At 41.9% G+C, this 14,559-nt stretch overlaps 1 protein-coding gene across 19 annotated transcripts in view; it reads left to right on the forward strand.

Moving 5' to 3' along the window:
• The window catches only part of NCOR1 (nuclear receptor corepressor 1), a 157,753-nt gene that overhangs the window by 119,420 nt on the left and 23,774 nt on the right, over nt 1–14,559 (forward strand). For all 19 annotated transcript variants that reach the window (XM_078067955.1, XM_078067963.1, XM_078067956.1 and 16 more), the window contains 9 exons: nt 1,627–1,747; nt 1,845–1,946; nt 2,284–2,384; nt 4,593–4,761; nt 6,796–6,936; nt 8,188–8,271; nt 8,766–9,022; nt 9,379–9,739; nt 12,187–12,414. In XM_078067955.1, the coding sequence (XP_077924081.1) occupies nt 1,627–1,747; nt 1,845–1,946; nt 2,284–2,384; nt 4,593–4,761; nt 6,796–6,936; nt 8,188–8,271; nt 8,766–9,022; nt 9,379–9,739; nt 12,187–12,414 (1,564 nt within the window). The remainder of the gene's footprint in view (nt 1–1,626; nt 1,748–1,844; nt 1,947–2,283; nt 2,385–4,592; nt 4,762–6,795; nt 6,937–8,187; nt 8,272–8,765; nt 9,023–9,378; nt 9,740–12,186; nt 12,415–14,559) is intronic.

Raw genomic sequence — 14,559 nt, forward strand, 5'->3', positions numbered from 1 at the left:
TGACCTGAGCCGAAGGCAGACGCTTAACGACTGAGCCACCCAGGCGCCCCCCTAGTGCCTTTTCTTTTTCTTGTTTTATTGAACTGACTAGGGTAGAACTTTTAGTACAATTTTTTTTTTTAAAGATTTATTTATTTATTTATTTGAGAGAGAGAGCAGGGAGGAAGTGGGGAGAGGGAGAGAGCAAATCTTAAGTAGGCTCCCTGCTGACGGAGGAGCTAGGAGCCTGATATGGGGCTCAATCAGCCCAATGTGGGGCTTGATCCCACAACCCTGAGATCATGACCTGAGCTGAAATCAAGAGTCAGATGTTTAATCGACTGAGTCACTCAAGAAGTGGTGAAGAGGATATGCTTTCCTTGTTGCCCATTTTAGGAGGGAGGCATTCAGTATTTAACTGGTAGGTATGTTAACTATAAACTTTTTTTTAAGATTTTATTTTTATTTATTTGACAGAGAGAGAGACAACCAGAGAGTGAACACAAGCAGGGGCATTGGGAGAGGGAAAAGCAGGCTCCCTGCTGAGCGAGGAGCCCAATGTGGGGCTCGATCCCAGGACCCTGGGATCATGACCTGAGCTGAAGGCAGACGCTTAATGACTGAGCCACCCAGGCGCCCCAACTATAGACTTTTCATAGGTGTCTTTTCTAAAGATTGAAGAGGCTTCCTTATATTCTTTTTGGCTGAGAGTTTGTTTTTTTGTTTTCCTCTAATTTTTGTACTTTTCAACTTCAGAATTTCTTCACAGTTCTTTTCTTTTTTTTTTTTTCTTTTTGTTGATATTCTTTGGGGAAACATCGTTTTCATACTTTCCTTTGTTGATTTTCAAGGCTACCAGTGAGCTTGGTGGGGAGCATATGGGAGAGGAAATAGAGCAAGTTCAAATGCCACAAAGCTCACTCTTCTTACCTAGATATTGCCAGTCTTCTTGAATAAATGCACCCAGATTTCCACAAGCCTTTGGTTAATTTCCAAATGGAAAGGTTGATTCTTACAATTTTTGCTGGTTTTCTGGTTGCCTTTATGGAAGAGCGTTTTCAGAAGTCCTTACTCTGCTGTTTTCACTGATGTCCCTATCCTATAACAATTTTAAGAGGAATAAATATTGTTAATAATAGCTTACATTTTGAGTGTACTGTTAAGTGCTTTATTTATGTAATTTGTTAACAATAAATAATAGTTATATGAAATTTATGGTGATTTCAGAAGACATATCTTGCTCCCTTTAAAAATATTTTTAATGTGGGGCGCCTGGGTGGCTCAGTAATGTTCAGCATCTGCCTTCGGCTCAGGTCATGATCCCAGGGTCCTGGGATCCAGCCCCGCATCGGGCTCCCTGCTTAGGGGGGAGCCTGCTTCTCCCTCTCCCTCTGCCGCTCCCCCTGCTTGTGTTCCCTCTCTCGCTGTGTCTCTCTGTCAAATAAATAAATAAAATCTTTAAAAAAATTTTTTTAAAATATTTTTAATATAAGCAATCTATATAAAGATTTTCTTGCTTTGCAAGTACTTGTTCTTAATTTGGGGCAGTGGGGGTGTAAATTCTTATAAACAGAAACATGAACATTAAATTTATTGTTGACCTTGTGAGAAGACAATGTTATTTTAGTCCTTTAAAATTATTTTTAGGGAACACCGGGCACTTATTTGACTTCTCATAATCAGACTTCCTACACTCAAGAAGCAGCTAAGCCCTCAGTCGGCTCTATCTCTCTCGGACTGCCGCGGCAACAGGAATCTGCCAAATCAGGTCAGTGAGTAAATACTCAAAACATTCCTGCGCTTGCAGCATCACGGGCAGTAATTCAGCCTTGATCTCTACTTATTTCTCTCGCTTTGGTCCATAGCTACTGTGCCCTACATCAAGCAGGAAGAATTTTCTCCCCGAAGCCAAAACTCACAGCCTGAAGGTTTATTGGTCAGGGCACAGCACGAAGGAGTGGTCAGAGGTAAAATACGCTGTTTGGCAGAAATATTAAACTTTTGTTCCCAATAAATGTATTAAAGTAAGTCACTAATACGTTTTAATGTTGGGTTTTTAAGTTAGAGCCTTTACATTCTAAATTTTTCCTTCTGTATAAAAATAATTAAAAACTTTGAAATTCCATATTTCAGCAATCCTTTTTAATAATTACAATATTATTTTAAAAGTAGATTTCAGTAAAACACCACTATTCTTTTTGTACTGCTGTTTCCTTCTCTTACCCCTCTTCTAAGTGGGGGCTGAGTTTTGTGTGTTTGCAGTGGTAGAAGGTGTAATATGCTAATCATTTTGGTTTCATTCAGGTACCACAGGAGCCATTCAAGAAGGAAGTATAACTCGGGGAACGCCAGCCAGCAAAATTTCTGTGGAAGGCATCCCGTCCTTGCGGGGCTCGATCACTCAGGTTAGTTGTGATCATTCCTGATACACTGGACAGTAGCTAATGAGAAAACTGGAAGTCAAGTCTCAAGAGCTCTAGCTGTTCCAGCAGTATAGTTCTGGGGTTAAGTTGCTCGTTGTTCTGGATTATGGGACTGGGTCTCAATGGTAATAAACCCAGATCCGTAAACTGTCTGCAGAAAGACATTAATGTGATCATTTTGACCACCAGCTATATTATCTAGTCTGTGGGTCATTTGAAAAGGTTAATGATTTGCAAATTGGCAGAAGAAACAAGTTCTGATTGATGCAGCTCCTAGTGTCTTCCTGGCAAAGCTTTTACCATGTGTTCAGCTCAAATAGAAACGGAGAAGAAAATCAGTATAAATTATTTGCTCACTTTTGCCCCTTGTGAAAAAGAAGGTCTGCAGTCCTGGCATGTAAGGCACCTGGCTAGGGTCTCGTGCTAAACTGGGAGATACAGGTGACGTTGATAGAAGCGCCAGAAGTCAAGAATCTTCTTCCAATTTCAGGCTCAATATATTGCCAGTTTTGATTAAGACAAGGTCTTTCTTTTCCTCAGTTAGATGTTAATTTCACTTGGAAGTGTAACAGTCTGTAGCCTCTTTATTATTGTCGATCTGGGAAAGGAAAATTCTCTTTTGGGAAATCATTGTAAACAGAATCCTGTGCTTTTGCACATTGAACCGGTCACAAGTTTCCTGTTTTATTCTTCTTCCTTGTCTTTTGTCCTTGTCCCCTAGGCCAATGGCTAAAGTGTGGCTCCCAGGCCAGCAGCATTAGGCATGTAAATGGTCAGGCCCCACCCCAGAATTTCCTGAAGTCTCATCTGTGGGGGCGGGGCCCAGCAATCTGTGTTTTCCCGCCCTCCAGTGATTCTGCTGCGTGCCCATTTGAGAACCCTGCCCGGGGACCTCGCTGATCAAGTGTAGTCTGTGTCCCAGAGCATCAGCATCGCTTGGGAGCTTGTTAGATTAATGCAGAAATTTTAGTTCCCACTTCAGACCTATGAATCAGGGTCTCCATTTTAACAAGACCTGGTATACGGAGTATATGGCTTAGAGACCTAGAAGGTTACATATGAACTCTTCACATCTCTCCATCTACATTTGACCAAAGTATACATCCTGAAACTAGTTTTCAAAATAAGCAAACACTTTAATAGTAGAGGCAAAAGAGAAATAAATGCCTTATGCATATTATCTTTTCTTGTTCATTTTCACTCTACTAACCAGGTTGTGGGTAGGAAGACAGAATGAACTGGATGAAGTGAGGCTACGCTTTTTCTGTTTATTTTCAAACCAGTCTGTCTATGTGAAGTGAGTACTTCCAAAGTGGGTGTTAAGGATTCCTAGATGTTTACTGCCGAGCCCATTTGAATGGCCAAAATAAACGTTTTGTTTTTGTCATTCTTCCTGCTCTAAGTGTGTGGTTTCAGATTGTCCTCACGAGAGTTTTGGGGGCGCCAAATGTGTGAGTGGGCTAAATCTGGGCCTGCCATGCCCATTTCAACCCAAGCAGCTCACTCTTACGAAGTGTTCGACCCAGTAGGTTCCATGAATGATTTCTCTGGAAGGAAGGGTTTACTGCTTAAAGGAAAGGTCAAAAAGAACCGTGCCCATAGGTAACCCAGAAGAGGACAAATTAATGATGGTGAAGATTCAGAGGATGTGACCTAAACTGAATCCATAGCACAGGATGGAGGCATCTGAGTTTTCTCGGTCCCGTCTCCCCTTCCCCCACTGGTGACCAGAGGTCGAATACAACAGACAGTTTGGGAACTGCAAGTTCTTTTTTCCTCTTATCACAATGTGAAAGAAGGTTGCAGTGTTCTAAATTTAAAACTTAATTTATCGTCTTATTTTTATTAGACATTTTGAAAAAAACATATTACACTTAGCATGATTTTTGGCATTTAAGACCAGATTTTTTTTTTTCCCTGAGAGTTAAGATGTTTGACTTCAGGGTGGGGAAGAAAGTTGATTTGACTCCTACACCTGTCCAGATTTTAAGTTTTGTGGGGCAGGGTTCAAGGATTAAGGTATAGTATTTCTTTATGTTTATAAAAACTTAATGTCTGGTTTCCTCTCATGTCTTTGTCCTTTCTTCTTTGAAGATATGGATGGATCTGACTCTCCGTGTGGTGGGTTAAGTTTTCTGAGTATCTCGTGTCTCCTCTAAACCTGAGTGTTTGTGTTTGATTTGATGGCAGGGTACCCCAGCCCTGTCACAGGCTGGCATACCAACTGAGGCGTTGGTGAAGGGATCCATTTCTAGAATGCCCATTGAGGAGAGCAGTCCTGAGAAAGGCAGAGAGGAAGCCGCATCCAAAGGTCATGTTATTTATGAAGGCAAGAGTGGACACATCTTATCCTATGATAGTAAGTATGATGTCTGTTCTCCGAAGCCAGTACTGTGATGGGGACTAGAAACATGGGCTCTGGCTCCCCACATATGTGTTTGGGGGAGTTCGTTCTCCCTTCTCATGGAGGTTTTGTGAAAATTTAACTGAGACGGTCAATGAAAAATGATGAACAGTGCAGAGCCCACAGTATGTGGTTCTGTAAGTGGTAGCTAACCTCAACTATGGCCCGTTGATTTAGCCTAAGAAAATAATCTTTAACTTTAGTAGAATCACTTTTATTTTATTTTGTTTTATTTTATTTTATTTTATTTATTTTATTTTTTTTTTAAGATTTTATTTTATTTATTTGACAGAGAGAGAGAGACAGCTAGAGAGGGAACACAAGCAGGGGGAGTGGGAGAGGGAGAAGCAGGCTCCTGGCCGAGCAGGGAGCCTGATGCGGGGCTCGATCCCAGGACCCTGGGATCATGACCTGAGCCGAAGGCAGACGCTTAACGGCTGAGCCACCCAGGCGCCCCTGTTTTATTTTATTTTATTTTTAAGATTTTATTTGAGAGAGAGAGCAAGCAAGAGAGTGACCACGAGTCGGGGAGGGGCAGAGGCAGAGGGAGAAGCAGACTCCCTGCTGAGCAGGGAGCCCAGTGCGGGGCTGGATCCCAGGACCCTGGGATCGTGACCTGAGCCAAAGGCAGACGCTTAACTGACTGAGCCACCCAGGTGCCCCAGGTGAATAGGGAGTAGATAATAATTTGATAATCCTGGAAAGAGTATTGAATTTAAATTCTTAATTTAAATTATTTTAATGTTTATGTGTATAAGCATTTTCTTTAGTTGTATTCTTAGGTTATATTTTCTCATTAATGTTACAAGAATGACTCAGTTATGGTAAAAAAAAAAAAAAAAGCCAAGTGAGGGACTGGATTTGAGTTCCTGTTTGCAACTGTTTTGTGATCTAAGTAGTCATTAGTCATGTTTTATCTTTCTCTTTGAATACAAAGATATAAGGTATGTGAGCACACAGTGATGCAAAACACATGGTAACTTTCTTATTTCCTTCCTCCTTTCTTGTTTTAACATTTCTGGCATATGCTGATTTACATTTTGCTTCTGGAGGAAGAAATTAACGTACATTGCCTAAGCCAGAAATGTAGATGTCATCCTTAACACTTGTTCTCTTTCCACATCCAGTCACTGAGTTGTTTCTGTTCTCTTTTCTGAATTCTCTGGAATCCATCCATTTCTCTCTATGCCCCACTGCCACCATCGTCTTTCATCCAGATAACCGGGCAGCTGCCCCTGATCTCCCCACCTTTAGTCATAACCCGTATTCAGAAGTGTAACACATCGCTTCCTGCTTGACTCTTCATTGCTTTAAGATCAGTGTAAGCCCCTTACCTTGGCTTGCTCCGCCCTCCACGATCTGCTCCTGTCCCGCTGTTCCCTTCCCACGTTTCTCTTGGCTCCCTCGCACTGCCTTCCTGTGCACTCAGCCTCCAGCTGCGCTCGGCACACTGGCCACGCACTGAGCTCAGGTTCTTTGTCCCACGCTCTGTCTCGCCTTGGCGTCGGTGTGCCTGTGCCACCTCTTCCTCCCTTACCTGTGGCTGAAGCATCTCCGCCTTATCCTTCAGTTCTCAGTCTACATTACTTCTGTAGGCAGCCTTTTCGGGGCCTTTTAATAAAAGTGTTAGGTTCTCCATCTGGCGTTCTCGAAGTACATCGTACCTCTCTTTCCGTAGTACTGACTGTACTCTGCAGCAGTTCCCTAGTACTTTGTCGGTATCCGCCACGATTGGGTAAGTTTCATGAAGGAAGGCACTTAATTTGTTAACCTTATCTGCAAGCCTAACTTATTTATGCCTGGCACTCAAATAATTTGAATTAATGAAAAAAATTTCGTAAGTATCAATTACACAGTAGTATGTTGTAGGTTGACTGGCTCTTATATTATTATTTTTTTTAAGATAGACTATGAAACTTAAGATAACTGATTGACTGTAGAGTAGGCTTTGGGCGCTGTCTGAGCAATTCTTGTTTTTGTGTTCTGCAGATATTAAAAATGCCCGAGAAGGGACGAGGAGTCCAAGAACAGCTCATGAAATCAGTTTAAAAAGAAGCTATGAATCAGTGGAAGGAAATATAAAGCAAGGGTTGTCAATGAGGGAGTCCCCTGTTTCAGCACCGTTGGAGGGTAAAATGTTTCCAGAACTTTATTTAGATACATTTAATTTTGTACAGCAAATATCCATGGTTGGGTTAGGTTGTATTCAGTCTCTGTCATTTCTACGTGAAATTTATATTCATATTACTGTATAAATGAAACATATTAATATGTCATTATATTAATAATATATAATATCATAAAATATATAATTAACACTATATTAATATGAACTTATTGATATGTTTAAATTTATATTCATATCTACATATAAATCAAGTACATGACAGTGGTAGGAAGTAAAAATTAAACATGATCGGTCATATCATAGGTAACTAGTAGAATGCTCATAAAATTTGTAGACTATTCCTGTTAGGGTTAAGTGAGTTGAAAAATGTAAAATTCATTTTGAGAACTTTGTTTTTGTCTTGAGGGAGTTAAAGCAGGGCTGCACTATTTCCTGATGAATTTTGCTGTGCGAGTTTCATCCTCTGTAAATGAAGGGATTGTAGTTACAGTGTGAGGATTCGAGACAGGTGTCCAAGCTTGTGCTGACCACGATAAGCCTTCACTACATCATACCTGTGGTTTTATTTTGTTAATGACTCACTTTGTTTAAGCCTTAACCTGGCTAAACTGTTTAATGTTAATCTCGGTGAAATACTAAAAACAGGGTAAGGATTCCTCAATCTTAGAAGTCCTGCGTAATTTTCTAAGAGCTGGATTTTCTCTGTGTTAAAAAAAAAAAAATCTCACTTTCCTTTACTTTAGGGTAATTGCGTGTGGTTATTTCCAATCCTTGATTCAAATTTATTGTGATGTGAAGCAAAACATTTTAAGAGGTTATTTACAGCTCTTTCATTATGACTTGCATGTTTTCATTTATGTATTTTACCTGTTTTTGAAGTACTGCACCCATCCTTCGTGTTTTCCCTTTCTCAGAGGTGTGTTTCAGAGCTAAACGGTGATTCTCAACCCCTCTTGTGTCTCCTCACCTTGAGAAAGAAGCATTGAATTTTAGATGTAATTTATAATAGATGTGTTCTGTAGCTATTTTCTCTTTAGAAGAGTGTTTAAAAAGGAACAATGATGTCATGTTGGTTACTTCCAACTTTTATTTTTTCCATGATATTCTTCTGAATAGTTCACAAATTTAAGATGATATCTCTTTCTCCATAGGGCTTTTATCAAAAAGTACATACTCTAAGGTCAGTATAAAGTATATGTGAATTGGCATACACTTTATATTTAATAATTTGAATTGCTTTCTTGTTTTGAAAGGGCTGATATGCCGAGCATTACCCAGGGGGAGCCCTCATTCTGACCTCAAAGAAAGGACTGTGCTGTCTGGTTCCATAATGCAGGGTAAACTTTGTTTTGGCTTTTATTCATGACTGCCTCATTGGCAGAGTAGTTTGACATTAATTTGCAGTGCACGAAGCCTGCTTTTCAAGTATTTTCCCTTTTGAAATATTAAATATTTAAGTCTTGATTTTAACTCTTCTGTTTCTGAGCTACATAGTTTATATGAAGATGATAGTTGCCTAATCTTTGAATATAGAGACATCTTCATTATGTAAGAACCATTCTCTGATTGTGATGAACAGACTTAATTGTATTAAGTCTTGAACCACCTGAAAAAAATGACGACTTACGAATATTTATTTAAAGATGTGTTGTAAACAGAAAATTGATTAAAAACTGCAAGATGACAAGGTATTAATTTTTCTAAATTGTGGAAAAATATATGTATCAGGATTTACTATTTTAACAATTTTTAAATGTACAGCTCAGTCACATTGTTCTGCAACCATTGGCATTACTTTAATAAGCATGTTTTCTTGAATTCTTTCTCAAAGGCACACCAAGAGCAACAACAGACAGCTTCGAAGACGGTCTTAAATATCCCAAACAGATTAAAAGGGAGAGTCCTCCCATACGAGCATTTGAAGGCGCCATTACCAAAGGAAAACCATATGACGGCATTACCACCATCAAAGAAATGGGGCGTTCCATTCATGAGATTCCACGGCAAGATATTTTAACTCAGGAAAGCCGAAAAACTCCAGAAGTGGTCCAGAGCACAAGGCCAATAATTGAAGGTTCCATCTCCCAGGTAACTACATCAGGGTGCTTTTTGTCAACCGTTCCACTCCAGACTGTGATATTCATGGAGCATTTTAAGAAGCATGACTTAATAATTATAAGTAGTTCTTACGAAGTCAGATCTTTTGGAAATAAATGTGAAAGTTTTAGGTATGCTTTAGTATTCATTTTTCTCGTGTCTGTATTGTGGAATGTATATTTCGAGAAAGTACGCAGCTCTGGATTTGTGAGCATGTGATTGACACACCCACACAGATAGTAAAGATTACCGAAGCAAATTACTGTTGCCGTGAGCCGAGCTGACCTGAGATGGAAAAATCTTCGGATGCCTCGGGCTACCTATAATGTTTGTTTCTTTTCTTTTAGGGCACACCAATAAAGTTTGACAGCAACTCAGGTCAATCTGCCATCAAACACAACGTCAAATCCTTAATCACGGGGCCTAACAAACTACCCCGTGGAATTCCTCCACTGGAAATCGTACCAGAGAACATAAAAGTGGTAGAACGGGGAAAATATGAGGATGTGAAAGCAGGCGAGCCAGTGCGTTCCCGACACACATCAGTGGTAAGCTCTGGCCCCTCCGTCCTTAGGTCAACACTTCACGAAGCTCCCAAAGCGCAGCTGAGCCCGGGGATTTATGACGACAGTAGTGCACGGCGGACTCCTGTGAGTTACCAAAACACCATGTCCAGAGGCTCGCCTATGATGAACAGAACTTCTGATGGTATGTTACTCTTCTGAACTTGTTTGCTCGTTTTGATTGCGCTTTCCCACCTCCGGTAAAAAGTCGGTGTCAGATGGTTGGCTTTGGATTGCCACGGGATCTGCAGGTGGTGCTTGACACGGGGCCTGCATGGAAGGCTACCAAATGAAAAGTAGGGATCATCGTAGGTAAAAGATCTACTTTAATCAAGTGCCGAGGATGCTGGAGTCCAGGAGTGCTCTAGAGTAAGTACATTCTGAGAGTGGCTTTTCAGCTACTCCTTCAAGGTGTTCTGGAAGTCGGCGTTGACCGTTGTTTGTTTAGCGGCGGTCTGGTGTGGCAGTTGAAAGTTCACGTTGTGGAGCAAGGCTGCCTGAACTTGAATTAAGGTTCTTCTCACTGCATGACCTTGGACGAGTTACTTCACTTTGCTAGGCCCTTAGTTTCCTCGTCAGTAAAAGTATTAAGGCTTCCCTCACTGGACTGTTGGGAAGGTCACATGAGGTCATGTGTTTGAAGAACTTGGGAAGGAGAGAATGCGAACTATTGTTATTGCCGTTGCTGTTGTTGTCGGTATCGTGCCCCACCTCCCCGGGCTTTCTGCTGCTGGCCGGTGCGTGAGTAAGGTCCGAGACGTTGAGTTTTACCAGGTGGTCCCTGAAACCGCCTGCGGCCCATACGAACGTCCCCACTCATCCTCTCCAGCGTTATTGCAGTACGTGTTTATTGCGGGCTCACGTGCAAGGTCCTGGCTGGACACTGCGAGAGCTGGGAAGGTGAAGGGTGTTTTGTGTGGTGGGAGAGGAGCAGCCTGGAGGGAAGAGAGAAGGGAAGTGTTGGCCGGGGAGGTGGGGTGGTGAATGCAGAGCACCGGGCTCGGGTTCTGAAGGCGAATTGCTGCTGCGGGGAAAGGCACTCTGTGTTCGAGCACACTGGGCCTCGGAAGGCGATGCAGCAGACCCGCATGGTTGCTTGGTTTTGTCCGGCAGATTTGTGTAATCACGGCCAAGTTGATGTTATCAAACTATTAATAATGAGGAGGTGGTGCACACCACTGAGTGTATTAATGCCCCTGAATCGTACCCTTTAAAATGGTACCTTTTATGTTCTGTGTGTTGTACTACAATTGTTAAAACAGTGGAGGGTGATGGCCAGTAAGTGTTGGGATATGCTGTTCATTGGGGGGATGATCTAATAACTTCTGAATCACATCATTTAAAAAAGAGAGCCTGGGGTAGGGAGGTGGTTGATATGGGCGAGCTCATGAGAAAGGCTTTGTGGAAGTCCAGGGCAGGGAAAAATAGCGTCACGTAGAGACTGGCGGGCAGCAAGGAGGGGGCGGCACAGGCAGAGAGAGGGAGTTGTGACTTGAGTACGTGGGGGATCGAGAAGAATTTGGAATGTTCAAGTCGTACAGAAAACAAAATCATTTATAATGGGATTTAAAGAGGAGTGTTGAACTTCATGTTTAATCTTAATGTTAGGTGCTAAAATGCTGGTGCTATGATCCACAAGGTGGTAATCTCTCAATCTCAGAAGCTTCTGCTAGTTCTTCACAGTTGCATATTTTACAAGATTGAATATTAAATGTTTGGTGGAAGCAGATAAAAATATAAATACAGTCTGTATTTGGTTGGGTGAGAAATGGATAAATACAGTTGACCCTTGAACAACACTGGTTTGAACTGTGCAGGTCCAGTTAATGTGGATTTTTTTTTTTTTTAATAAATACAGTACAGTGCTATAAATGTATTTTTCTCTTACAGTTTTTTTTTTTTTTAAAGATTTTATTTATTTATTTGACAGAGAGAGACAGCCAGAGAGGGAACACAAGCAGGGAGGAGTGGGAGAGGGAGAAGCAGGCTTCCCGCTGAGCAGGGAGCCCGATGCGGGGCTCGATCCCAGGACCCTGGGATCATGACCTGAGCCGAAGGCAGCCGCTTAACCGACTGAGCCACCCAGGCACCCCCTTTCTTTTAAGATTTTTTTTTTAGAGAGAGAGGGAGAGAGAGTGCGTGCACATGAGTGGGGGAAGGGACAGAGGGAGAGAAAGAGATAAGCAGACTCCTCGCCGAGTGCAGAGCCCAGCGCAGGGCTCGATCTCACAACCCTGAGATCATGACCTGAGCTAAAATCAAGAGTCGGATGCTCAACCGGCTGAGCCACCCAGGTGTCCCTCTCTTAAAATTTTCTTAACATTTTGTCTCTAGCTTACTTTATTGTAAGAATACAGGATATAATACCTATAACATACAAAATATGTGCTAATTGGCTGTTTATGTTCTCAGTAAGCCTTCCTGGTCAGTAGTAGGCTATTAGTTTTGGGCGAGTCAAAAGTTAAGCATGGAGTTTTGACTGTGTGGAGGGTCAACGCCCCTAAACCCTGCGTTGTTCAAGGGTCAGGTGTATAATCTTACTTCCCAAGTTTTCTTAAGTTGTGGCGTTGGCTTTTCTTTTTTTTTTTCCAGTTACGATTTCCTCTAGCAAGTCTACTAATCATGAAAGAAAATCAACCCTGACCCCTACCCAGAGGGAAAGTATACCAGCGAAGTCTCCAGTACCGGGGGTGGACCCTGGAGTAAGCCACAGCCCTTTTGATCCCCACCATAGGGGCGGCACCACCGGAGAGGTTTATCGGAGCCATCTTCCCACACATCTGGATCCCGCCATGCCGTTTCACAGGGCTCTGGATCCTGGTAAGCACAGGGGGTAGTGATGATTTATGGCAAAGAAATAATATACCTGTATGACCTTTCAAACTCTCTTTATTCATTAAAGTATAATATGCAGACTGTGACATATATCATTAGCGTGCAGCTCATTGAATTCTCACACACTGCACACCCCCATGTTACCAATTCTGAATCAAGAAACAAAATATTACCAGCACCCTTACGGAACTGAGAAAAAAAAAAAAATAGATTAAACATTTAAAGTTACAATGTCGATATTCATTTACCAGTGTTCTGATGTAAGGTCAGGGTCTACTGATGAAATCTTTCTCCCTTGTCTTTGTTACATAAGTGATACTCACATTTCCTTCCAGGCTTGCTTTTTTAAGTGAAGCTAGAATTTAAAGCCACTTCAAAGCAATTTAAATACAGAATCCTTCCAGATTTTTTTTCTCAGTCTTTCAAAATTGTCTCGTCCATACCTGATTCAACTTCTGTACTGAGTCTTTCCAAAGCAGTCAACTTAGTTTCCAGAGAAACCATTCTTTTCATTCTTTTCTCAACAGCCTCCAGATTACTTCATTAAGTTACATAATTACAGTAGCAGGTACAACTGGAGGGAACTTTCGAACAGACAGACCCCTCTGACTGTGGGTAGACATACTTGTTGGAGGTGCAGGAGTCTGTAGGTTTTCTGGAGAGCAGTCTGCAGTGGGCATGGGGCAGCAGGTTCTGCAAAGGGAAAGGAGTCCTGTCAGCACGTCGGTGGTGACTTGACCCATCCGTGTGCCAGCTTCCCCCTGTCCTCCCCGTCTTCGTCCCTGCTCCTCTTGCCTGCTGAGCCCTACTCAGATGGGTGTTGTCTGCTTGTACCTCTTCTCTGGCCTAACTTGCTTGTTTGTTACATCCTTCAAGTTGAAATTGGGACACAGGACACCCGTGTTTTACCATGGTCCTTAGGGAGGAGATATGCCAAGATTTCTAAGGGTTATTTACATTGTAGAAGCAAGGTACCTGTGGAAAATATTTTATCTTTTGGAGGTCATATCAATGGCATCAAATTGTTGGTCACTGGAGAACGTTAGGTTTCAGAGGAGTCTACACGTAGTTCTTCAGGGACTGTCTCCCAAAACTGAGGCAGAAGTTCCCACAGAGTCCACTGACAGACTCACCCTGCTGGGAGTTCTGGATGAAGAAAGGGGAAGAAAACATTCCAGAAAACTTGTCATTTGTTTTTCTAGGGAAAACATATATTTAAAATAGTTCACTCAAGTTTTCAGGCAAAATTGAATGTGTATATTTTAATGTAGTGCTTCTCATAGTCCTTCATTTTATAGCAGTTTTATATGCTTGTTATTTTTGAGCTTGAGCTGAATTTAAATGTTTTGAGCAGAGAGACGTTACCTTCTCCTTTTTACCATACATACCTACCCCTTCCTAGCAACTCATGTCATGCTGTAACCCAGGTTGTCAAACTATGGCCAAACTATGGCCAGGGGGCCAAATCCTGCTGCTGCCTATTTGTGTAAATAAAGTTTTATTAGCACACAGGCACATGTTTGTGGGTGTTGTGTCTGTGGCAGCTTTCATGCTATAGCGGCAGAGTTGAGTAGGTGAAGCAGACCATATGGTCCACAAAGCGGAAGATATTTACCATCTGGCCTTTTACAGAATAAGTTTGCTAATCTCTGCTCTGAACACATGCATTAATGAAATGCTTATAGACTAATCATTTTCAGCCCCAGGAAAGCGGTTATTTGTCACAAAGTGTGTTCCCACGTATTTCCGTTTGGTTGTGTTGAATGGTCAGTACTACAAAAATAATTTGATTTTCAAACGCAGCCCTTGGAGACTTAGGTGAAATTATAATTAAGTTACGTGGCAAAGATCGAAAGTGCAACTGCTTGAGAAGTTTCTTAGCTCCTGTTCTACCAGTGAAAACGTTCATACTCGCACTGTGTCTAGTTTCTCCCCCCTTTTCCGTTACATCTGACATCAGAATGCGTGTATTCATGTCGCTCATGTGTCAGGGTCTAACATGCATCTCCCTTACGCCCTGTAACGTCCCACCCACACGAAAGCCGCATGCGCATAGTAGCTCGACAGCAGGAGCCCCACTGCTTTCTGTGGGTGGCGTTCAGTGAATGAATTTCCCCTGGACTGAACTAA

This window comes from Halichoerus grypus, chromosome 2 (assembly GCF_964656455.1).
Source record: "Halichoerus grypus chromosome 2, mHalGry1.hap1.1, whole genome shotgun sequence".
NCBI lineage: Eukaryota > Metazoa > Chordata > Mammalia > Carnivora > Phocidae > Halichoerus > Halichoerus grypus.